General features: G+C 66.4%; 3 protein-coding genes across 6 annotated transcripts; 2 read left to right on the top strand and 1 right to left on the bottom strand.

Annotated features, from left to right (window-relative positions):
- The first annotated feature begins 78 nt into the window (after positions 1 to 78).
- SMIM3 (small integral membrane protein 3) lies at positions 79 to 2,063 on the top strand. Its single transcript, XM_035338826.1, has 3 exons — positions 79 to 167; positions 1,049 to 1,402; positions 1,442 to 2,063. Exon 2 carries the CDS (start codon positions 1,231 to 1,233, stop codon positions 1,399 to 1,401), a length of 171 nt encoding a protein of 56 aa, XP_035194717.1. The 5' UTR covers positions 79 to 167; positions 1,049 to 1,230; the 3' UTR covers position 1,402; positions 1,442 to 2,063.
- Positions 2,064 to 6,888: 4,825 nt separating this feature from the next.
- Positions 6,889 to 9,074, top strand: GPX3 (glutathione peroxidase 3). Its single transcript, XM_035338825.1, has 5 exons — positions 6,889 to 7,109; positions 7,775 to 7,928; positions 8,050 to 8,167; positions 8,272 to 8,371; positions 8,462 to 9,074. The coding sequence occupies exons 1-5, from the start codon at positions 7,023 to 7,025 to the stop codon at positions 8,666 to 8,668; spliced, it is 666 nt and encodes a 221-aa protein (XP_035194716.1). The 5' UTR covers positions 6,889 to 7,022; the 3' UTR covers positions 8,669 to 9,074.
- Positions 9,075 to 9,524: 450 nt separating this feature from the next.
- Positions 9,525 to 23,414, bottom strand: TNIP1 (TNFAIP3 interacting protein 1). 4 transcript variants are annotated; one of them, XM_035338816.1, is made up of 18 exons: positions 23,283 to 23,414; positions 16,895 to 17,065; positions 16,046 to 16,175; positions 15,332 to 15,411; positions 15,157 to 15,225; positions 13,679 to 13,870; positions 13,337 to 13,431; positions 13,177 to 13,258; positions 12,888 to 12,977; positions 12,716 to 12,781; positions 12,440 to 12,571; positions 12,238 to 12,366; positions 11,809 to 11,931; positions 11,476 to 11,601; positions 10,995 to 11,075; positions 10,690 to 10,884; positions 10,452 to 10,542; positions 9,525 to 10,278 (listed from the first exon to the last, which is right to left on the bottom strand). In XM_035338816.1, the coding sequence occupies exons 6-18, from the start codon at positions 13,754 to 13,756 to the stop codon at positions 9,734 to 9,736; spliced, it is 1,833 nt and encodes a 610-aa protein (XP_035194707.1). In that variant the 5' UTR covers positions 13,757 to 13,870; positions 15,157 to 15,225; positions 15,332 to 15,411; positions 16,046 to 16,175; positions 16,895 to 17,065; positions 23,283 to 23,414; the 3' UTR covers positions 9,525 to 9,733. The 4 variants fall into 4 exon arrangements, with proteins under 4 accessions (XP_035194707.1, XP_035194705.1, XP_035194706.1 ...); XM_035338814.1 differs by having other exon boundaries at positions 12,888 to 12,980; positions 23,283 to 23,413; XM_035338815.1 differs by lacking the exon at positions 23,283 to 23,414 and adding an exon at positions 21,762 to 21,848 and having other exon boundaries at positions 12,888 to 12,980.
- Between the last annotated feature and the right edge of the window lie 260 nt (positions 23,415 to 23,674).

Genomic DNA, 23,674 nt, shown 5'->3' with positions numbered 1-23,674 from the left:
CCCCCCCCCCCCCCCCCCCCCCCGTGCTCCCCCTGCCCTCCCTTCCCCTCCTCCCCGTCCCTGCCCTCCCTCGCCCGGCCCCATCCCTTCCCCTCCCCGCCCCGTCCCTCCCCCTGCAGCCGCCCCGGGACCGGGCTCGGCCGGGACGCGGCCGCTCCCCGCCGCAGGTGAGGGCCCGGCACCGGCACCGGGGGCTGCGGGCACCGGGGGGGGGGGCTTCGAGCATCGTCCCCGCGGGGCAGCCCGGTGCTGCCGAACCTTCCCCCCCCCCCCTTCCGACGCGTGTCCCCGGGGGCACCCCCAGCACGGCGGGGGCGGATCCGGATTGTTCCCCCTGCCCGTGGAGGGGTGAAGCCCCCCCGGGGGTGTCCACAGCCCGGCTGGGGATGGGACGGGATGGGTGGGTGCTGGGGTGGGATGGAATGGATGGGGTTGAGATGGGTGCTGGGGCTGGGATGGGGCTGGGATGGGTTCTGGGGCCAGGATGGATGGGGCTGGGGCTGGGATGGATGGTACTGGGAAGGGTGCTGGGGCTGGGAAGGGTGCTGGGGTTGGGATGGGTGATGCTGGTGCTGGGATGGGTGCTGGTGGTGCTGGGATGGGTGCTGGTGGTGCTGGTGGTGCTGGGATGGAGGGGTGCTGGCGCTGGGAGCGCAGCCCACACGTGCTCCTCACCCCGAGACCACCCCAATGCCCTCCATGCCCCGCCGTCCCCATTAACGAACCGTGCTAATTAAGCCATCACTGTGTGACTCAGCGGGGAGCTGCAGGGGGGAGGCTGGGAGGTGCGGGGGTGCTGTGCCAGGGGGGGTGGGACCGGTCGGGGTGCCCAAAGCAGCCGCTGCCCCCCGGGACCCTGCACTCATCCCGAGAGCATCCACCCCTGAGCCCGGGCACCCTGCTGCCGGGCTGGGGCAGTGCCCTGGGGGCAGCGGTGGGACGCCCGCCTGCCTTCATCAGCTGCTTTAATTGCAGCAGCAATTAGCAGGGAACTTTTTTTTTTTTTCTTTTCCTTTTTTTTTTTTTTTTCCCCTGGGCTTTCATCCAGCCGCATCAGAGCGCGCCATAAATCCTTCCCGAGGCTTCCTGAAGGAGCTTTGGCCAAGGCTTTGTGCTCTCCGAGGAGCCACGGCGGGGACGTGATCTCCCCGGGGACGCCCACGGGGTGCTGAGCGCCCTGCGGCTCGGGGAGGGGGCAGCCCCGTCACCTCCCCGCACCTCCCTTGCAGGATGGACCCCCCCGACCCCACCGCCCTCCCCAAGCACATCCTGGACATCTGGGTCATCGTCCTGATCATCCTGGCCACCGTCCTCGTCATGACGGCCCTGGTGCTCTGCCCGGCCACCGCCGTCGTCATCTATCGGGTGCGGACTCACCCCACGCGCAACAGCATCGTGTGAGCCTGGGGGGGGCTGGGGGGCCCCGCGCCGTGCGGCGCCCCCAGGGCCGGGCACAAGAAGATGGGGCAGGAGCCGGGCTGAAGGCACCGAGCGCCCCGGGAGCAGCAGGGAGGCTGTGGCCCCGGAGATGTGTGACTTTGGGGGACGTGGAGATGATGCCCGGATGGAAACTACGTGGTCCCGTGGTGCTGAGCTCACCTTTGCTGGTGACCCCGTCCCCTCGCAGCCGCGTTATTCCCATCGGGACCCCCCCCCCCCGGCATCAGCAATGACCCTAAATGCCCGGCAAAGCCGCTCCCTCCTGGGTGTCCCAGCTGTCGGGGTGCTTGGAAAAGAGGAGTGGAAGCAAGGACGACGGATGCGGCTCCTGGTTGCACATCCAGAGACTCTGCTAAAGAGCTGGTGAAGGAGCCCGTCCCCGCCGCGGGGCAGAACGGCGGCTGGCACCAGCTTTTCCACGTCCCGGGTATCGGCTGAAACCGCAGGAGAGCTCCGTGGGGCGCTTGGGTTCTCCGCATCTCGCGGGGCCGAGGAGCGTGGGCAGCCCGTGCCTGCGTGCCCCTCGCCCCGTGGCGCAGGCAGCGAAGGGGGCTCGTGCCCAGGCACCGACCAGGGACTGAAAAGCTCTCGGACTGCTAGAAAATAAAGAGGACTTCACTCCACACGTGCGTCCTGCGGCTCTGCGCGCGCTGCGCTTGGGGTCCAGGCGCGCCGTGGGGTCCCCTGGCTCCTGAACCCTGCGCAGGGGCTGCCGGTGCCCTGGGGGCTTTCTGGCGGTGCCGAGCGCGGTGCGGGGCCGGGGCCCCGTTTCTCAGGCGTGGGCGACCTGCGTCACCTGCGTCACTGCCCCCGTGGGCGCCCCGGCTCGCCCGGAGCCCTGCGCGTGGCAGGAGTCCCCCCGGCACCCGGCGTGCCGGTGACTCAACGCCAGAGAGGTCGTGAGCCACGAGATGAATCAGGCTGGGATGGGGGAAATGCGCCGGTGAGGCGGTGGGAAGCGGGTCCAACCCCGTTCCCACAGCTGAGGAGTCAGCCCCTCGGTTGCTCAAGGCTGGAAATGGGGCTGGGGGGGGGGGGGGAAGGAGCCGTTATTTGTCCTGCGCCCGGCGCTGTTTGTCCTTTGTTCCTCCCTTCTCCCTCCCTCGCTGGCACGGCACGGTGCCGGCAGCCGGAGGCGATTACGCCGGGTCCGAGCAGCCCCCGCTCTGCGCCCCCCCAGCTCCCCGTTTCCACCCCCCCACCCCCCAGCAGCCTCGGCAGCCCCCAGGGAAATCCGCGGCGGTGGCACCGGCGCAGCTTCCAGGAACCGGCGCCGAGCGGCTTCGCTGCGAGAGGAAGAGGCAAAGCCACGAGCCTGGCCCGTGGGTGGCGAGGGAAGCCTGGCGGGGGGCGAAACGCCACCGAGGAAAAGCCTGAGCAGCACCCGCAGCCCCCCCCCCCCCCCCCCCGGCTCTTCCTGGGGTCGTTTCCAGCTCCCCGAGCCCCTTTTCTCCGGGGCAGCCTGGGGTGTGCGTGAGGTCGCCTTCTGTGGTGGGAGTTTGCTGGGAAGCAGCGCGAACGTTTCCAGGAAAGGCAGTGAAAAGGAGCCTTTGTTAGCAGCAAGGCACGAAGCCACTCGGAACGAAACGGCGACAGAGGGGAGGGCGAGGGGGAGCCGAGACATTTTTAAGGCATGACAAGGGGGGGGGGGGGGGGTTGGACTCTGGCTGCTGCACGCTTGGAAATTCCTCCTGCCGAGAGCGAGCCAGATAAGCAAATCCTCCCCGGGGCCCTCGCTTGGAGCAGCGCCCGGGGTCGCAGGCGGCCTTTGCGTGGCGTTCTGCAGGAGAAAAACGCCTTCAGCTGCCCAGACGGAGCCGGCGGCTCACGACGTGTGTGCCGGGGGGGGGTCAGCGCAGGTGCTGGAGCGTGCCAGGGGCGGCTGCCGGCCCCAGGGACGTGGAGGCTGCTTGCGGCGAGGTGCTGACGCAGGATGTTATTTTTCAGCTCGCTTCCGAGCGGTGACGAGAGCCACAGGGAGCAGAGCAGCAGCCGGCTCGCCCGCCCCGCTCGTGCGTTAGCGCTGCCCAGCGGTGCTGCGGAGGTGGGGGCTCCTCGGGAGGGTCGTGGGGGGCTCTGGCAGCAGCCCCCCCCCCCCACCCCGGGCTAACCCCAGCTTTTCCAGGCTGTTTCTGCAGGTCTGAAGGAAGGGAACGGGCTTTGTGCAGCCGTAAGAGGTTTGATAATGTATCTCCAGAGGACAGCAGGAGCCGACCCCGAGCATCGTGGCCACGGGGGCTGAGGCAGCACTGCCTGCAGCAGCTGCTGGCACAGGACCCCCCCCAAAAAAAACCCTACAGCCCCACAGGGAGGCTTACAGGCTCCCAAACCGCCCTCCGTGCTCCTGGCTGCAGCGGAGCAAACAGGAGAGGCCTCGCACCCCGTGGGCTCGTCGTTCCCACGCTTTGGGAAAGAACAAATCCCAGCTGGGGGCGGCGTGGCCGGGGGCTCCTTTGGCTGGAGGGGAGATGGGGAGCACCCAGCGGCCACCCTCGTCCCCCCATCCCGCCTGGCCCAGCCTCTCTCCCATCAGAGCTTGTTTTGTTTTTGCCTCCCGTTGCTCACCCAGAACAAAAGTTCAGAGGTTGCCCCGGGATTGATGCTGTGCCAGTGCCACGCGACGGCTCCTCGGCTGCGTTCAGGGCGCACAGGGGACCCCCCCCAGCTGTGGAGAAGGGACAAGCACTGCCAGGGGACACGGGTTTGGAGGAGATCGGCTGCAGAGCACCTGGTGCTGTGCTGCACACCCAAGCGATGGCGGGCAGGATGCTGCTGGCCCCTGGGGAGGCGGCGGCGATGGGGGGGCTGGAAGTGCCGCTGGCCTCCAGCCTCAGCCCCCTGCCAAACATCTGCAGCAGGCGGGGGCTGGCTCCAGCCCGGCTCCGGAGGAAAAACATCGGAGGAGGGAGGTTCACGTGTGGTCAGCCCGCCTGGCGTTCCCTCCGCTCGGGGGGGATTGGCCCCTCGAGCCGGTGGGGTTTGGGGGTGACGTGCCCAGGGTCCCACCGGACCTGGTGGCAGGGCTGGGGGCCCCCTGCCCGCGGCTCGTTAGATCCTTCCCCGTTCCCTAGCCCTCTCTCTGCTGAGGCTGCTTCAGCGCCAGGACCCAAGGAGCGATTTATTTTTATTTTGGTTTCAGATAAAAAAAAAAGGCGGTTCAGGAGCAGGTCAGCCTCTCCGTGCGCGTGGAGGCGATTAGGGATGCGTGGCGGGGACGCGGCCGCGCTGTGCCACGGCTGGCTGCAGCCCTCCTCCCGGCCCCAAGTCCCTGGGAACGACAGGAGAGCTACCAAAACCCCACAGGGGCCATTAGGGCATGGAATAGGAGCGGGAGGCTCTTCCCCTGGTGGGAAACAGTGGGGAGCCCTGAGCAGCTCTGTGTCCCCAGGGAGCGCAGCGCCGTGCTGGGCACGCTCCGGTCCCTGCCGGCTGCGGGACGTGAGCGACGTGTCAGCCCCGAGCTGCAGCCCCTCCGTCCCAAACCGCCCCCCCCCCCGAGCCCAGGAGGCGGGAGGGGAGGGTCGAGGCTGCTTACTCCGGCTCCCACAACCTCTTCGGTTTGGGCAAGGAGCCGCCTCGCGCCGCCCACGGCCACGTCTGCGAGGGGTGAGCGGAGCACCCCGAGCACCCCCTGCCACGGGAGCTGCGGCCAGGACATCGTTCGGGGCTCGGGGCGCTCCCCAGGCAGCGGCTGAGCGTTGCAGAGGATTTTGTCTCCCACCCTGCAGCCTGCTGCCCGAGCCAGGAATCTCCATCCGGGGGTGGAGAGGTCAAAAAGGCGTTTTTATTTTTTGCCGTTGTTTGCGTGGAGCGGGAGGACTGCGCGGCAGCTCTCCAGGACAAGCTCTAGGGAAGGGCTAAGCCGCTTCTCCATAGCGGTGCTGCCCAAAAGCTTTGGGAAATGCCACCCGTGACAGAGGGACCCACAGTGGCTGCCCCACGGCCTGGCGGTGGGGTCCCCTCCGTCCAGGCACCGCTCCCTCGTGCAGGGAGGGGACCCTGCGCTGGCTGTCCTGCCGCGGGCATGACCCTGTTCCCTCTTATCCCTAGTGAGGACCGGAGGTTCAGTGCTCCGCAGCCCCATTTCCCCGATTTATTAGGCAATCCCAGCTGCTTTCCATCAGCAGCGTGACCCTGCCTGCGGCGTTTCCCCTCTCTGGCCCCAGCAGCCCCCAAGGACGCTCACCCCAGCACGGCGAGCGGCCCTGCTGCTCCCTCCTGCACCAGCATCGGCCCCCAAACCTCAAACTGCTGCTGGTGGGTGCCCAGCACAGCGCCCTGGGTGCCCCGTCCCGCATCCCAGCTCCTCCGTGCGCCCAAGCCCCTGCCCAGCTCTGTGGGTGTGCAGCCAGCCGGTCCCAGCACGTCCCGTTCCTGCCTTCGCCCGTGGGACGGGGATTGCTCCCGGCCTCCCCCGAGGCTGCGGCCTCGCTGCCCTTCCCTGGAGGCTTCTGTGACGGCAAGGTCCTTGGCAAAGCCTTGGCAGGGCTGGCCCTGCTTTCTAGCAAAGACAAACTCCCGGGTGGTGCTGGCAGTGGGGCGCTTGGGGGTCCCCTGGGGGTCCCCTGGGGCTCCAACACTGCCACCCTTTGCCCCAGGCTGGCCGCCCCCTGACCGCGGCCTCGCCCCAGCTCCCCTCCGGCCGGTCAGTCCTCCCCTCAAACCATTTTAAGGGATTTAAGGGAATTTACACCTCACCACGGATATTTCCTTGGAGCCAGCCCAGGATAAATGTTTGCATTCCCCGGTTATGCAAGCAGGGCCCTGGAAATTCCTGTCCCTGGGGACAATGAGGGCTAAGGGACCGGTGCCCTGCCCTCGTGCCCTGCCCTCGGCCGGTGAGCACAGCATTGTGTTGGGGGCACTGCGGGGCAAAGCCCCCCTGGCCCCTGGGTGGCTTTGGGGAAAAATAGGAAAGCCTCATTTGCTCTGGCTGCAAACTTGAAGCTCGATCGATGCTTCTTCACCCCCGAGCAGCACGGCCAAAGGGGGGAGGGGGCACTGGAGCTGTGGGGGGGACCCCACGGACCCCTGCCCAGGCTCCTGAGGGATGCTGGTGGAAGGATGCTGATGGAGGGATGTGATGGGGCAGTGCTCAGCTCCCAGCACCCCGTCCCCAGCCGGGGGTGGCAGCAGGCTGTCACCTCATCCCGGTGACCCTCTCCGCACGGTGACCCCCACCCGGCACCCCCTCTCCACCCCGCACCGCGTTGCTCCCACGAAACCCAAACCCCACGCCACGAAAGTGCCACCCTGGCAGGGCCACCTTCTCCCCCTGACCAAAACAAAAAAAAAAAAAAAAAAAGAAAAGAAAAAAAAAAAACCAAACCCAGAACCCCTAAAAATCGCCCCCCGGGGCCCGGGGCGGGGGCGCTTTGCGCAGCGGCCGCCCCAGGGCGCACACGGTTAACGCACGGCCCCGTCCCTGCCGGCGGCGATTGGCTCCGCGGGGCGGCCCCGCCGCTATTTCCCCGTCGCCACCGGGCTGGGAGCGGGCAGAAGGCGGCGAGGCTGAGCCCCCTCCGCGCCGTTCTCCCCGGGGGGTGCCCGCGACCGCCATCCCCCCTCAGCCCGCCCCCGCCATGGGGAGCTGGTGCCGGGGAGCTTGGATTTTGTCCCTCGTCTTGGCCGGGTTCGTCCAGCCGGGGCAGAGCCAGGAGAGGGAGAAGGTATGGGGTGGGGGGCGTCCCCCCCCACAGGGACCGCGGGGATGGTGGTGTGGGGTCGGGGAGAGCGGTGGGGGTAAGCCTCGTGTGCTGCCGGGGTGCGGAGCGCAGCAGGATCCGGCCCCACGGAGGCTGAGCCCCCCCCCCGGCAGAGCCCCCCTCCCCGTGACTCTCCGTCCTGCCAGCTCCCAAAATAGCCCCCGGCTGCCACTTGGGTGCCTGGCTCCTGCCATGGGAACGGGAGGTGCCCCCCCCCGGGTTAACCCCTGCTGCTCCACCCTCGCACTTCCCCGCGGGGGCCTGATCCTGCCCCGCTCCGCCCGGTGCCCGGGACCGCTGCCGGGTGCGCGGCGACGCGGGCAGCCCTCGCGGGGCTCTTTTCCTCCGGGCGCCGGCACGCTGGGGCCGCTCGCCGGCCTCTCGCCTTCCTGAGAGATCCCGGCTGGATAAACATCCCTGCCGAGCCCTGGCCCCGCTGCGTGAGCGTGCACCTATTTGCACATGCGTGAGCATAAAGCCGACAGCTCACCGCTGCGACCTGGGCGCACCGCAGCCAGCCCTGCGCCCGGTGCCAGGGGTGCCAGGAGAGGAGAGGGTGACGGCCACCGTCCCGGTCCCGTGGGTGCGGGTGGCCGTGGGACACCCCCATCCCGCTCCCCGTCCCGCAGGTGAAGTGCTATGACTCGGTGCGGGGCACCATCTACGACTACGGCGCCCTGACCATCGATGGGGACGAGTACATCCCCTTCAGGAAGTACGCGGGGAAGATGGTGCTCTTCGTCAACGTGGCCACCTACTGAGGGCTCACCCTGCAGTACCTCGGTAAGGAGGGGACGGCCCCGGGGGTCCTTGGGGACCCGGGGAAGGGGGGACACGCTGCGCCCAGCAGCAGGATCCTGGCTCCTGGGCCCCCTAACCCAACCCCGGCTCTGCTTGCGCGCAGAACTGAATGCACTACAAAATGAGCTGGGGCCCTACGGGCTGGTGGTCCTGGGCTTCCCCTCCAACCAATTCGGGAAGCAGGAGCCTGGCCAGAACTCCGAGATCCTCCCGGCGCTGAAGTGAGTACCGTGGGGGTGCTGCGAGCCCCCCCAGCCTGGGGATGAGGTTCGGGGGGCCCCTACTGTGGGTGAGACGCGGGTCACCCCCTGCTGTCCCCTTGCAGATACGTCCGGCCAGGAGGCGGCTTCGTCCCCAACTTCCAGCTCTTCCAGAAAGGGGATGTGAACGGGGCCAAGGAGCAGAAGGTCTACAGCTTCCTGAAGGTGGGTGCCATGCCACGGGGGGGGGCAGCACCCAGCTTGCTTTTTGTTGGGGAGGGGACGAGGCACTGACATGCCCCCCTGACCTTGCAGAACTCCTGCCCACCGGTGGCGGAGGAGTTCGGGAACCCCAAGAACCTCTTCTGGGAGCCCCTGCGGAACCACGACATCAAGTGGAACTTCGAGAAGTTCCTGGTGGGCCCTGACGGCGTGCCCGTCATGCGCTGGTACCACCGTGCCAACATCGCCACCGTGAAGAACGACATCATCGCCTACATGCGGCAGCAGCGGGGCCACTAGGGCCGGTGGCACCGGGGTGGAGCGGGTCACCCCAAGATGCCCTCTCCCCCCTGGAGATCCAACCCCATGCTACGTCCCCGTCCCTCTCCCCAAGGACCAGTCCCAGCCCATCCTTCCCACCTCCACCCCTGCTGGTGACCCCCCCCCACGCCACCGGCTCACCCCCCAGCTCAGCGGGCGCAGGGGCCGCCCCCCCGGGGGCAGAAGTCCGCATCTCCATGAAGGCCTGGCCCGAAAGCCCCCGGCGTGGGGCGGGCCTGGCCTGATCCTGCCCGGGCGCGGAGCAGCTCTTCAGTGCATTCAGGCTGCCCGCGGTGCCGCGCAGGGACGCGCTCCTCTCCCAGCCCGGGGTGCCGGCCCCAGCGCTCCCCCCCTAGAAATGCCAAATAAAGGCTCTGCAAACACACAGCCCCGCTTCTGCGACAGGGGTGGGGGGCACCGAGGTGGGGACAAAGGGGGGACACAGGAGTCACCCACCTTGGCTACGGGGCAGGGGACAAGTCAAGGATGGGGGGGGGCACCATCTCCAGGTGGGGATGACGACTGCAGCCACCCCCGGCTGGAAAATCTCCCGGCATTCATTAGGGATTAGAGCAATCACGGATTTATCATTGCAGCTCCTAACGCTTGGCGGCAGAGCCCCCGGCCATGCCAAGAGCCCAGCCCCCGGCGGTGCCAGGCTGGGGCCAGGGCAAAGCGACAGGAGTGCTGATCAGGTTTCAGTCCAGAGCAAAGAAGGGGAAAACCACGGGCAAAAGCAGGCAGGAGGAGCGCTGCTGCGAGCTGGGAGCAGGACCCAGGTCCTGGAGCAAAGCACGCCCCGGCTGCACGGCTCCTGCTGGCTCGCACGTGACAGTGACGCTTGCAGGCTCGGTTTTATTTTTTCCCCCCTCCAGCCTTGTTTTCCTGGAGTGAGCTCGAGTTAGAGCAGCTGGCCCCGGCCGCAGAGCCGCAGGGAGCTGGGGGACACAGGGGATACGGGGCTGAGCAGGCAGAGCAGGCACTCAAATAAATACTGGGTTGCTTGTGCGGCGATTTGGTTCCTGTTTTGCTCTGGACACGTGGCTACATCGGAACAAATCTGGAAAAACAGTCTAGACAACTCCCACCTCGAGCATTCACACCGAGGCTCTTCCGGAGAAAGCACTCTTTCAGGAAGAAAACAAAGAGATTCAGCTTAGCTTCGGTCCTTAAATAAATACGACGACACCAACCACCCTCGGCCCGGCTGTTCGCCTGCGGGTGCGGGCTCTCCCAGCGCCGGGAGAGGACCTGCCAGCGGAGATGCTCCTCATGGGGAGGAGGCGAAGCTCCTGGGCAGCGCCAGCTCCTCTTCCCGAAGACGTGGCCCCGCTCGCCCAGCCGGGCACACGGCCGTACGGGGACAGCCGTGCCACCCGCGGGCCCTCCGGCAGCGCCGCGCTCTCCTGGCGGGGCTCTCCGGCCCCGGGCGCGCATCCAGCGCGTGGCTCTGCACAGGGCGAACGGCCGGAGGAAGGTCCTAGATCTATGTACACGGGCACACACACACATCCTACTTCCTTCTGCTGCTAGCCTGTGGCACGGCACGGCAACGGCGCTCCTGGGCGTTACGGCAATCCGGGGCCTGCCTGTTCTGAGACACGAGAGACACAAGCATGGCCTCAGCACCGCTCCTCGGCCACCACGTCTGGCTCTGGGACGAGGGGCAGGAGTGCAGGGCCCCAGCCATTCCCGTCCCATCCCTCCCCAGCACGTGTGCTGCCCGCTGCCTGGGGCTCTGGGGCTGCAGAACGAGCCTTACCCAAATCCTTGGGGACCGGTTTCACCCCAGGCATGGCCGGGGCGTTCTGGCTCCGGGACATGGCGCAGGGCGGGCGCCAGGGGTATTCTGGCTGCAAGAGCAGACGGAAACAGAACCGCTGAGCGACCAGGCACGTCCGGCACGAGGCTGCACTCCGTGCTCGGAGGCAGAGAACCCCAACCCCGCTCACACAGGGGGCTTTGTGCTCCCCGTTGTGCCGCTGCGGGTAGATGCTCACCGGGGGGAAATGGTGGAAGTTCTGTCCCGGCGCGTGCTCGCCCGGCATTGCCGGCGGGTATCGGATCTGCTGCCACTCGTCGAAGCCGTGGTAGACGGGGTGAGGCACGGGGGGGCTGTACTGGTACTGGTACATGGGGCAGGCAGGGCCCAGCGGCCCCGGCAGCGGCTCGGGGTGCAGCCGCTCTCCAGAAGCCTGCGAGGAGCCGGGGGAGATGCTGAGAGCCCAAGGGCAGCCCACCCACACCAAGCACCATCCTCCAGCCCCCCTGCCCGGGGCTAGGAAGGGTTCTTCCCTCGTCCCACCTGTTTGTGCTGCTTCAGCATCTTCTTCAGCTTCTCCTTCTCCTCCTTCTCCCTCTGGCAGTCATCCTTGGAGGCCCGCAGCTGGGGGCGAGGGGACAGGTTAGTGCAGAGCCCACCCTGACGCTCAGTGCCCCGCAGGACTCCTGCGCCAGTCTCCCCAAACCAGACTCCCGGGAGAAGAGCAGGAGGGAGGTGTTTGAGAGGAGATAGCCCCAAAGCCCTCCGCATGGGCACGACCACGTCAGGCTCACTGTGGATAGCCGCTGACACCTTTCAAAGACACATTCCCGTGCCAGGCTGGACGGGTGCTTTGTGTCACCCATCCAGGCAAATGTCAGCTTGCCCCATCTGGCTCTGGCAGGGACAAGCGGCAGCAAAACCACCGCTGTGGTCCCTCTGTCCCTCCTCATCTGCTCTGAGGGGGGCACGGTGACCTCCCAGCTGGTAGGCACTTGCCCCTGAAGGACCCAGCGTTGCTCACCTGGTTGTTGGAGACCACCAGCTGCTTCTGCAGCTTCTCCAGCTGCTGCTTCAGCTCCTCCTTCTCCTCGTTCATCCTCTCCCTGTCGCTCCGCTCCCGCTGGAAATCCTCCTCGAAAATCTTCACCTGGTGGAAAGCAGGGCTGGGTGGGTGCCTGGCTGTCCCCCAGGTGGGCGCCGCCGCTGCGTTATCTATCACTCCCCGACCCCATCACCTGCTCCAAGCCCCCGGCACACACGTCCAGCGGAGGATGGAGGATGCTGAGCTCCCCAGCACCACGGCACAGGTGCTGTGCTGCACCAAGCCCCACCGCGCTCCCCGTTCCCATCCTACCTGCTGCTTGAGCAGCTCGTTCTGGGTCAGCAGCTCCTGCTGCGGCACCTTCCCGGCTGGCTCCAGGGTGCCGGCAAAGATGGGCGGCGGGGAGGCTTGGACGTTCAGGGCCTCCTCTAGTGCCTGGCGAGGGAGAGGAGGGACACAGAGGGTGTCAGAGTGGAAGAGGATATAGCTGGGAAAGGGCTCGAAGGGCTACAGATATCCCCACTCCCTGGGGAGCCCAGAGGGATGGGGTGGGCATCGCCTGATGCTGCCACCCCCCAGGAAGAGGGCAAGCACGGGGCAGGGGGCATCTCCTTCCATGGCTCCTGGGCAAGGAGCTGGGCTGGAAGGGGCTGAACGTGATCAGCTTTGGATGTGAGGGAGGAGAAGAGGCTGGCTGGGCAGCTTAGAAGCCATTTTTTAGGGTCATGCCCTGACCCCCACCTTGTTCAGCCGCTGGATCTCCTTCTCCTGGTACTCCCTCTGCCTGGTGACCGGCGCCAGCTGCTCCTGCAGGAACCGCATCCTCTGCTGCAGGTCCCGCACCTCCATGGCCAGCCTGTCCTTCTCCGCCTGCGGGGATGGGGTCAGTCAGGGGAGGGCGATGGGGCCGGCAGCTCCCCGCCGCCCGACCCTGGGGACTCGCCTCCTCCGTTTCGATGCGGGATTTGGCCAGGAGCAGCTTGCGATCGAAGTCCCGCTGCTTCTGCTCCCTCTCCACCTCCATCTCGGTCAGCGCCCGCCGGGCCTCGGCCAGCTCCTGGTGCACGTCTGTCATCTGCCGGCAGGGAACGGGGACATTGGGGCCACCTGGAGCTGAGCAAGGCACAGCCCCAAGCGCCTTCCCCATGCGGGGTGTCCTCCGAGCACCCTCCGTGCCCGGCAGAGGCGTGCACCTTGAGCACGCAGCCCCAAGCCCTACCTTCTGCTCGTACTTCTGCTTCATGGCTCGGAAGTGCTGGTCCCACTGCTTGTTCACCTCCAGCAGCTGTGGGCACAGAGTGCTGGCTGAGCAGGGGCCCAGCACACAACCCCACAGCCCAAACCCACCCCGGTCACCTGTGCTGGTGCCTCCGTCCCAGCCCCATCCTCACCTCCCTGCGCTGGTGCTCCAGGATCTTCACCTTCTTCTCCTTGGCCTCCAGGTCTCCTCTGCCCAGCGCCTTCTCCGCTCCTGCCCCGCTCTGTGGGTGCACACACGGGGGTTTTTGCAAGCCATTTTCCTTCCCACGGCCACCCCTTCCCTAAAGCCCCTGGGAAGGCGCTCCAGTCATACTGGGACAAACCGGAGAGGACCCAGACGAGGTGGGGGATATCTGCCCATGGGTCAGCTGGCTCCTTGCTCCCTCCCCAGCCCCTCTGAGGACGACGCTGCCCCCATACCTGCTGCTGCTCGGCAGCTTCCCTCTTTGCACTTTCCTGGTTGCTCAGCGTCACCATCCTCCGCAGCTCCTGGTTCTCACACCTGCAGGCAGAGACCCCAGGGTCAGTGGGGAGAAACCCGCCGGGGTGGCCCCATCCCCTCACCGCCGGCCACCCTCACCTGAGCTTCTCCAGGGCCTGGTTCCTCTGCTCCAGGTCCCTCTCCAGCTTGGTTCGCAGCTCCTTGTTCTCAGTGTGCAGCGTCTCACACAGCGTCTGCGGGGTCAACGCCAGCAGCGTGAGGACTCCCCCGGTACCACCACACACAAACACCCTCCTCTTACCAAGGCTGCCAGCCCCAAGAGCCTCCCTGGGCGCCCACCAAGCCCCTGGCACGAAAACCTCCTTCATTCCCAGCTGGAGGTGGGTGCCCACCTCAGGGAGCTGCTCCACAGGGGTCTGGTTAAAAAAAAAAAAAGGGGGGGAAAAACCCCAAAACCCCAAATGGGCAGGGTTGACTCACCTGCAGGAACGACGTTCTCTGCTCGTTCTTGTGCACCTTGGAGGCCAGGCGCTTGAGCTCGGAGGCCATGTAGCCCATGCGCACGAAGACCTGATCCTTGCTGGCCTCCTGGGCGCAGCCGCTCAGCGTGCTCTCCAGCTGCTGCAGCTGCGGCAGCAGGTTGGCATCCTCGGTGGGCAGTGGCTCCAAGTCCTGGCCGGGGAAGGGGATGAATTCGGGTCAGAGGGGTTCAAGGAGCATCGCAGAGCCCCCCTGCTGGGCAGTTCTGCCTCAGCCCCAGGACAGAGGTGCTGCAACAACCCTCAGTGCTCTAAAAAACCTGCGGTGGCTCCATAAAGCTTTGATTCCCAACCCCTGAGTACGGCTTCACCACTTCCAGGTATGGAAGGGGAATTTCTCTCACAGCTTGCCCGCCCCTCAATTCCTGCCTCCCCTGCCAATCCACGCTCCTTGATGGTAAAGGCGACATCTCCAGTCCCTAACCCCTTCTCTTTCCAGTGCTGCTTCCTCCCGGTCTGCAGAGCCTTTCCCCCCATCTCGGGGCGCCTTACCCCAGCCTGCTCCTTCCCCTCGTCCCCAGGCATGGCTCTGCGCCTCCCCTGCCCGCCGTGGCACATTTAACAGAGGCTGGAGGAGCTCGGGTCGGGCACACACTCGGGCGTCACGGCACACCCCTACCCACGCACGCGGGGTGTCCCTAACGGACTCGTCCTCCCTGCTCCAGGCTGCTGCACTCCTGCATCGCCTGGGAGACCTGCGGCAGCGCCGGCACAACACAGCCCGGCCCTGGCTGCCTCCCAGGCGGGGACACGCTGGCACACCTCTGCCCGCAGCGCTCCCAGCCCCGCTGACTCACCGGCCGCCCTCGGGAACTCCCTGGGTATCCCCGGCAGCCCCTCCTGCCCCAGTGCCCTGTACCTGGGGTAACAGCCCCGAAACTGCCACGGCTGCGTGGCGGGGACCCGACCCACCCGGTCCTTCATCACCCCACAGGTGTGGGCCGGGGGGGGTCCACGAGACCCCAGCCTGGCACATGGGGATGTGCGAGGACAGCGCGTCCCCTAACATTTATCCCCTTGGTACTGCCACAGGGGCTGCGCTGGCTGGAGTCACCACCCCTGCTCCTGTCCCTTCCAGCACACCCAAAAAGCTGGAGCAGACGAGGGGACAGTGCCAGGCAGGGGACTTTCAGGTGGCAGCAAACAGCAGGAACTGAGCCGGTCCTCGTGCCTGAGGCAGGCTTTGGGAGGTGAGTGTCTGAGCACCCCCAACAGCTCACCAGGCCGTCACGGCCCTTCCTGTCCCCGTCCCAGCACTTGGACACACCGGTGTCCCCAGATGCCTGGGGCACGGATGCCTTTCCCCCAGCCCCCTGCACACGGTGGGACAGAGCGAGGTGTGGGGAGCGTGGCCCCGGGGCTGCACGCTTCCCCCTGCCCACGACCGGCCAGGTCCCAGCCCCGGGCCCCCTCACTCACCGCTCTCCCGCTGTCCTGGGGGAAGCCCTGCGCTTCCACGGCCACGATCTCAAACTCCGAGGAGGAGCCCTGCAACGGGAGGCAGCCAGGTCAGGTCCGACAGGGAGCGGCAGCCCCCGGACGGAGCATCTCCCCCTGCACGCATCCCCCACGAGCTCGTGCTTTCGCCACTCACACTCGGAGATTTCCGCGCTTCTGCCTCTGGCTGGGCGCTGCCTGGGGCGGCCAGGGTGGAGCTGGGCTTGGGGCCTGCGGCTGTGAGAGGGGAGGAGAGAGATGTGTGAGCGCTTTGGGATGCAGAGAGCAGGGACCGTGAGCTCAGGCACGAACGCAGCTTCCCCTGGGCAGCAGGGATGGGACAGACATCTCCCAGACTGCTTCCCCCCAGGGGCAGGGACGCCAGGCAAAGCTGCAGAGGTTTTCCTGCTGGCTTTTGCCCTCGGCAGGCTGAACCCACGGGGGCTGGATCTAGGAGGACCTTGTCACCACTGCCACTCCTCACCGCTCAAATCCGCCGTGCTTCAGGCAGCCTGAGCTCAGTGCTAACAGAAACACTCGGCTGCAGCAGCTCAGTGCCAGGGCTCCCCCCAGCTTCAGGAAAGGACGCTCCTGGCCGAGCTCAGCCTTGCTGTCAGGCTCCAGAGACGAGAGGGCCGCGGGCTGGAGCTGCCTCAGCTTTCCCGACCACAGCTGACCCCGTGCAGCCGAGCTCGGGCACGGCTAAGGAGCCGGAGCAGCTGTGAGCAAACTGTGTTACGGTGGGTTGAAGCCACGTCGGGTTGTTTACCAGAGAGGTGAGCGCCCCTGCACCGACCCTCATGAACATCCCCTTCACATCCCCTCCCCTGCCCCGAGCTGTCAGGCCAGCCCTGCTCGGCGAGCCTCCCACCTCCTACCTGCAGCTTCCACCAGCTCCTCCAAGGCAGACGAGCCCATCAGCATTTTGTTGTCCTTCACGAGGTCCTCTGCCTTCTGCCGCAGCTTGGACGCCTCCACCTGGGACTCCTCCAGCAGCTCTCCTGGGGGGCAGCAGCACAATGCTCACCCAGTTCTCACCCCCCTTCCCCGGGGACCCGCGCTGCGGCAGCCCCAGCCATGAGCCCCAACCTCCCCATTCGGGTGGAGAAGTGCCCAGCACGGTCCTTTGTCACCCAGGAACTACTCTTCCACGCCAAACCTCGTGGCAAGGCTCTATCTGTGGCCTCACTGGCTGCAGAACTGGTGACAGGAGGCACCCCCGGAGGTCTCCTCCACCTCCCGCAGGAGCCAAATTTAAGCCTGGCCAGGGCACGGTCGAGGCTGCAGGTCTTGGGGTCTGGCAGCGCAATCCCCTCCCATCCCAGCACGTCCCCGTCCCAGGCAGGGCCACGGCAGTCACGGGGGTCATGAGGGAGGTGGAAATTCGGCTGCAGAAGCAGGACTCGAAAGCGGAAGCTGGGTCATGACACCGAAAGCAAAACCCGGGGCAGGGGGAGGAAGGCGGCCAAGGAGGAGAAAGGGGGTGGCACCGCCGGGCTGGGGCGTTCCAGCGCCGGCACCCCCCGGCTGCTGTGCCCCTGCATCCCACTGCAAAGCGCCCCAGGAGCTCAGCAAAGGTCCCGGCCCCTCCGCAAGCTCTCGTGGAAAAGCCCCGGCTCTGGGCACCCTCCTTAAACAGCCAGGGAAGCGGGCGCAGGCTGCGAGGCTGGGGCTGCCCAGCAGCCAAACCTTGCCGGCCGGCAGTTCCCGACAGAATTACCGATAGACTTTATCCCCTGCATCTTCTCCTTCAGCCGCGCGTTCTCCTCCATCAGCCGCTCGAAAGCCGCGGATCCATTCTCCTCCGTGCCCCCGCCGGGGTCGTAGATGCGGTAGGGGCCTCTCCCTTCCATGTCTGCCATTTAACCGCCGACCTCCCGGCCGGGCATCCCTGCGGGGATGAGCACGGTGTCACCTCTCTCCGACCCCACGGGTCCCTGGTCCCCACCGCAGCGGCACAACGAGCACGGAGGGCAGCAGGTGGAGGCATTTCCCTCCGCGGGCTGCACTCATTCCAGCCCCACGTGGGTGAACGTGCCGCGGTGAGTCACGGCCATGAGAGCTGTCACGAGAGCGGGCATCACCAGCGGTCCCCGGGGACGTGGCAGCCACCCACATCCCCGTGGGGACGGAGACCCAGAGGTTCCTGCCCGGCCTCGGGCATCCCCGCGGCCAGGAGGATGCTCCTTTTCATTCGGGAGGCTCTGAGGAGGGTCTGGGGTGAGGCTTTTGTTTTTTTTTGCCAAATGTTTTTTCCTCCGAGCGTGAAAGGGATGGAATCTTAAAACGCAGTCACAATTTCCTCCTGTGCAGCAGGGCAAACAAACACTGAATCAATCCAACACACCCAGCCTGCCAAAACCTTACCGGAAAGCCCCTCAGACAAAGAGTTCTGCAAATATTTCTCACCAAAAACAGAGCTGCGAGGGGAAAAGAGGAGAAAAAAAACAACAAACCACCAAATCCTTCCACTCTGCTCCCAAGCTCTGCACGAGTTGCAAACGAAAATAACAGAGGGCACGGGGTGAGGAGCAGCCCTGCGGTGCCGGGGGCGTGTGTGAGCTCCCCGGGCCGAGCCTGCAGCAGGCAGGACACGCTGTGCCCTCGGCTTCGGCCAGAGAAACCAGGTCCCCACGGAACAGGTTCCTGAAACTGGGTACCCGCAGATAACCAGGTCAGCACCAGGCCGGGAGCACGGCACGAGGGGAGGGAACACCCGCGCCCAGTGCGTTCATTCGGTGCCCGTGTGGGTGTCCCAGTTAAGCTCCTTGCTTCGTGGGAGCAGGTTCCCGCTCCCGGCGGCGGCGAAGCTCCTGCTGATCACAGTCCTGCTTGCCAAAACGAGTCCCCTGGTGCCTGCTGGTGCCCGGGGCCGCTCAGCACCCAGGAGGGCGATGGGGACACGGGGCAGACCCCGCGGTGCTCTCCAAGCGGCTGTCCCCCAGCCAAGGCAGCTCGGGAACGGCTCAAGGGGGGCGTTTTGGAAGGGAAAGCCCAACCCCGAAACCGTCTCGGCCTCAGACTCGTGCCCATGCCAGGCGCAATCTGTGCCGATCGCTGAGGCTAACCTGGGGCCGTGGGGACTTCCCGGCTGACAGCCGGCACCTGGCAGCACCCGCAGCAATTAACACCCGCCTCCTCGGGAGGTAATTAAGCACGGCATCATCATCGGGAGCCTGCCTTGGGAACGGCACCTCCTGGCCTCGGCGGGGGCACGTTTGCTCGCCAGCAGGTCCGTGCCAGGGGCTGTAGCACAGGGCAGATGGCACAGCCCGCGCGGGGGGGCTCGTCCTGCTGGAAGGGGGGCAGACGGCAGCGGGGGATGGCAGCTTCCCGGCTGCAGCCCCTGCAGGCCGAGGTTTGGCTATTTCTGGAGGAGGCGAGCAGCTGGCAGGAAGCTGAAGGAGAAGCGGGGCAGTTTCTGTGCCGCCGGCTCCCAGGGCCAGCGGGCGGCCAGCAGCTGAAGTGCCACCGCAGCCTTGTGCAACGTCCCCCCCCAGACGGGGACTCACGAAATGCGACAGCAGGACACGCACGACACCCGGGGAGGTGGCAGCACGTCCACCGCAGGGTGGTGGCACTGCAGGTGTCCTGCTGGGGACAGGGACAGCGGCACGGGCAGGGCTGGGGACCCGCAGCCACCTCACACCCGCGCTCATGTCTCACCGCAGTCAGACTGGATGAAGCCAAGAAAAGGCTCCCCTAATTCCCAGTTCTCGTGGGTTTATCGCGGATTTCCCTTCCCGAGGGAGGTGAATTACCCCCACAAGAGGCAGGAATTCAGCAGCGAGCATGGCGGCAGCGCCCGAGCCTGGCTTGGGGGCCGCGGGGTCGAGGAGCAGCCGGTTCCTGCACAGAAGCCCTCGGACAGAGCTGCCTCCCCGGGGACAGGAGCACGGAGCAGGTCACTGCTCCCAGGCCTGGTGGCAGAGTTTCCTTTTTGTCTTAAAGGCTTGGGAGTGCCGAGATGGGCGATTTGCAATGAAAACCTCCCATTTCACCAAAATCGGGGGAGGAGAGAGAACAACAGAGACGCGTGCCGGCACTCCCCAGCCCCACGGCTAACCCAGGCTGCCGGGTTTCGGGTGGGTTGGCTGGGGTTTTTTTCTGATTAAAACCACTCGGGTCCTCCCAGTGACTCCTCGCCGGTCACAAGATGCTCACGGAGGAGGGGAGGCAGAAAACCCTTCGGCGGCGGCACCGGGAGAGGCTGCGAGACGCCGCGGTCACCGCCGGCAGCTCGGTGTGCGCTGCCCGTGGGCGGGTGCTGGGGGCAAGAAGCGGGGCAGCCAGCCCTGGAGGGAGCACAGTTTTTACGACAGCTCAGCAGGAGGAGAGAATGACAGAGCGAGCGGGCAGGGGAGACTCCCAGGAGGAGATGAAAACAGCCCGGTATTTAAACAGCTTGGGAGCGGAGCCGGCACCGACGCTGCGAGGTCCCCACCCGATGGCAGGGGGCACGGAGCTTGTCCCCTCTGCACTGTCCCCGCGCTCAGGAGGGGGCACGAGGCTGGCAAAGCTCCCCCCCGTGATGCAGAGCGGGGTTTTCCTCACCCCGGCGTGCCCTGTTCCTGGGAAGTCTCCTCCCCAGCAGGAACGCACGGGGGGCAAGTAAATCCCTGCACGTTTACAGCATCGCCTTCCACGGCAGGGCTGCGGGTCCTCGGCATCCGGCAGAGCTCAGACGGATGCCGTGGAGGTGCATTTATCTGAACATTTTGCTGGAAATCAGCAAAACGCCAGGGCCCCGAGCCCAGCCTCTTACCGCCTCGAGCTCCAGCAGCTCCAAGGACAGGCACCCCCTGGGGCTGGTCTCGCTTGCAGCGAAGCAGAGCTGGTTTTAGGAGGAAGCAACGGGGAGAGCTCCTGGGCGCTGTGCTGGGGGCAACGGGAGGAAAGCAGGTGCTGAAGGTGCTGCAGGACTCCTGGAGGCAGGTCCCCGAAGGAAAGCCCTGAGCCTCTCTGCCTGAAGCATCCTTCCTCCCAGCCTGGCAGGGCGGGAAGGCGAGCGCAGCCGAACTGCAGGCGTTACAGACGGGGCGGGAGCAGCTCAGCTGGGGCAACCCACGCTAAGTAGTGCCAGGGGAGAGCCGGGCAGCAGGAGACGGCAGCCAGGTTACCGCTGCCACCCCAAACCTGCGAGCTGCTGCTCTGCAAGGAGACCCGCAGTGCTACAGGGGTGACGGCTCGCCTTCCCCCACCCACGAGGGTTTTGGACCGGCCGCGGGCAGGCGACAGCCCGCACCCCGTGCTAAAAAGCTCTGCTGCCAGCCAGAAGGGCGGCCGAGGGTTTCTTGCGGGGCCAGGAAGGATGCCAAAGGCCACAAAAGCACCTCTCCTCCTCTTACCGCCTGTTTTGCCTTGCCACACACACGGCGCCCAAGGACGCGCCTTGCCGGAGCCTTCCTGTCTCCGGAATTTGCCCCGGTGCCCAAAGTCCCTCCTCGCAGCCCAGCTGTCTTTCCTGGAGGTGGCAAATAAAACGCACCGCTTTGGAAGAGGAGCAGGACCCTCCTGGCTCGCCCCCGAGGATGGAAACAGCGAGCTAAAGGGAAAAAGTCCTATCTGCCCCCGTATCAGGTGCAACCAGCACCCACGGGGTGCTGAGGAGGGGGACGGCCAAAAGCCCGCGGGATGCGGCCGCCGGTGCCCACCGAGCCCAACCTCACCCGGAGGGGAGCTTCACGCAGCATCTCCTTTCCTCCACCCCCCGGGGCGGCCGCAGCCTGGAACAAAGCTGGGAACGCAAAGCACGTCCCCAGGCCAAGCCGCTGCCCCCCGGCCGTGGGGCGCTGCCCCTTCTGCAGTCCCTTAGGACCAGACCCCAGGTGCCCGTCCTCGCACCCACAGCCCCCAGAGCGGGGCTCACGGCCGCGCACCGGCAGGGCAGAGGGCCTCGCAGCTCCGGGCTGGGAGCCAAAGCGATGGGCAGAGGCAGACAGCACCGAGGGCAGGCTCTGCACAGCCCTGGCCCCGGGCCGCTGCCGTGCCACGCGGACCCCCCGGCAGGACCGGGAGAGCCCGGGGGGGGACCCGGTTGCGCTCCCACCCCAAAGGGCGGCCCCAAGCCCGGCAGCAGCCCCGAGGGCTCGGGGAAGCCCGGGGTTGTGTAACCCAGGGCGAGGGGAGGAGCGGGCCCCGTGCCACGGGGCGACACCGAGCCGGCGGGGAGAGACCCCGACCCCCCCCCCCGGTTCCCTCCCGTTCCCTCCCCGCCCCGCTGTCAGCACCCCGCTGCGAGGGGCACCGACCGTGTCCCAGCAAGGGGAAACTGAGGCACGGCACCACCACGGGCCCGTCCCCGGGGCGAAACCCCTCACCGGGATGTCCCCGCCGGTGCTCCCGGTGACAGCCAGCGCTGCTGCTGGGATGGGGACGGGCACACGGAGCCCACCGGGACACCGCCAGCACCCGGTGCACCGAGGGGGGGGGCACGGCCCGGCCCGGCCCGGCAGCTCCCCCGCCTCCTCCCCGCACAGAGCCCGGTGCAGCCCCGCTCCCCGCCGGTACCGGGCGCCGCCGGCCTGGCACCGGGAAGGGGGGTGCGGGGGGCAACGGCAGCACGGCTGGGGCCGCTGCGAGCCCACCTGCTGCCAGCGGGGCTGGGGTGATCCCGGTGCTGCTCCGGTGCTGCTCCCGGTACTGCTCCCGGTGCCGTCCCGGTGCCGTCCCGGTGCCCCCCGCCCGGCCGGAAGCGGGGCGGAAGCGGCAGCTCCGCCCCCCGGGAATTTCCCAGTTTGACCGACAGGCTCCGCAGCCAATAGGAGCGGGCAGCGAGGCTATAAAAGGGGCGGGCCGTGGCGGCGCAGGGCAGTGCGCGCTGTAATGGCGGCCGGTGCGGCTTTGGGGGGCGCAGGGGGCTGTGTGAACCCCTACACATTTTTTTTATTATTGTTATTTTTTTCCGTGAGGGGCGCAGCAGGCCCGCGGCTGTCGGCAGCCTCCCCTGTCTTACAGCCACACAAAATGGCCGGGCCTGCCCTGTGCGGGCGGCCCGCTCCCAGTGGGAAGCCCCTGAGCCCTCGCTGTGGTGGGTTGGGGTCCTGAGGGGGAAGAGCTGATGTGAGGGGCAAAAGTGGGATAAAAAGGGGGCTCTGCTGGAGCCCCGGGCTGTCCTGTGGGTGTGGGTGCTGGGGGCCCAGCGTGCTGGGGGCCCAGCGGAGCTTTCCTCATAAGCAGCTGGGGCAGGGAGAATTCCCCGCTGGCTCTAATTACAGGAGAACAATTACAGCCTCCAGCTGCAGTGCCCATTACCACCGAACCTCTCTCTCTATTCCTTATTGCGTGTTTGCGAGCAACAGCAATCCTCCCGAGGAGCAGGAGCCGTGGGGAGTGCCTTCTGGCTCCTGTGGTTCTCTGGGACTCGCTCAGACGCTACCTGCCCGCCTTCCCTGCCCCGGCTTTACCACAAGGGGATTCAAAAATAAAAATACAAAGTGGAGAAGCCCCGCGGTAAGCAGAGGTGCTGCTTGCTCGCTGCCTGTGCCCTCGCTTTTCTTCCTTTTTGTATATTGCTGCTGTGCTCTGCGGGGTGGCCCTCGCTGGGGCTCGTGCCGTCTCCAGCTGTCCCAGCCCTAAGCTCTGCTCCCTTCCGTTGTTCCGTGGTGCTTTGAGGTTCTGGGGTGCTGTCTGGGTTATAAAGCTTTTTAAAACACAAATTCCTCTCCCTGCGTGTTCTTCCATCCAGGCAGGACGTCGCCCTTGAAGCCCTGCTGGGGTGTGAGCAGGTGCTGGTTGTGGTGCTCGTGCCATGGGGACAGGGCAGGGAGGTCTGGCTGTGCTCCTCAGCCGGGCACCCCTGAACAGGCAGCATCGCCCCGATCCTTCCCCAGATTGCTTATTTTACCTCAGAGGCCCAATCTTGTTCTGTAAACCCTCAGAAAACCCGGCTTCAGAGCTAAACGCCGTCCCACGCACCCCGAAAGCGTCGTATTTATATCGTATTTCCCTCCTGCAGAAAATAGCCGAACCCCGTTCTGTTCCTGCGAGAGCAGAAGGGGTGGCCTGGGGCTGATCTGCAGAGCTTTGGGGCTGGTGGCCGAAAAACTTCTTGCGGTCCCCCCTGCTCCGTCCCCGGTGCCCACCGAACAAAGCTGCGCGCTACTCACCCGGCCGGGCGCGGAGGGGCTCGGGGGGGCCACGAGCCCTTTGGTGCAGGCGCTCTCCGGCTGCGATCCCCAACTGCAGGAGCCCGGCCCAGCTGAGTTTACTTTTAGGCATGGAGAAGGGGAATTCCCCATGATGGAGGCCCCAGACAGCCTCTGCGTGGTTTTGATAGGCAGCCAGGCACCGCTTAAAGGGCTCTCCTGTGCCATTCCTCCCGGCCGAGGGGTGCGAGGGATTAGTCAGCGAGCGGAGGCAGGGAGGGGGCTGCCGTGGAGGCTGTGATTCACGTAGGGACTGCTGGAGGAGCTGGTTACATCGGGTTGCCTACGGCTGAGCGGCTGCGGGTTTGCAAACCCTTGGTGCTTCTCCCCGGGGGACCTGCTGTGTCTTGCAA

This window comes from Oxyura jamaicensis, chromosome 13, assembly GCF_011077185.1.
Source record: "Oxyura jamaicensis isolate SHBP4307 breed ruddy duck chromosome 13, BPBGC_Ojam_1.0, whole genome shotgun sequence".
NCBI classification, from domain to species: domain Eukaryota; kingdom Metazoa; phylum Chordata; class Aves; order Anseriformes; family Anatidae; genus Oxyura; species Oxyura jamaicensis.
The sequence above is the reverse complement of the archived record's forward strand: the minus strand, read 5'-3'. Positions and strand labels throughout refer to the sequence as shown.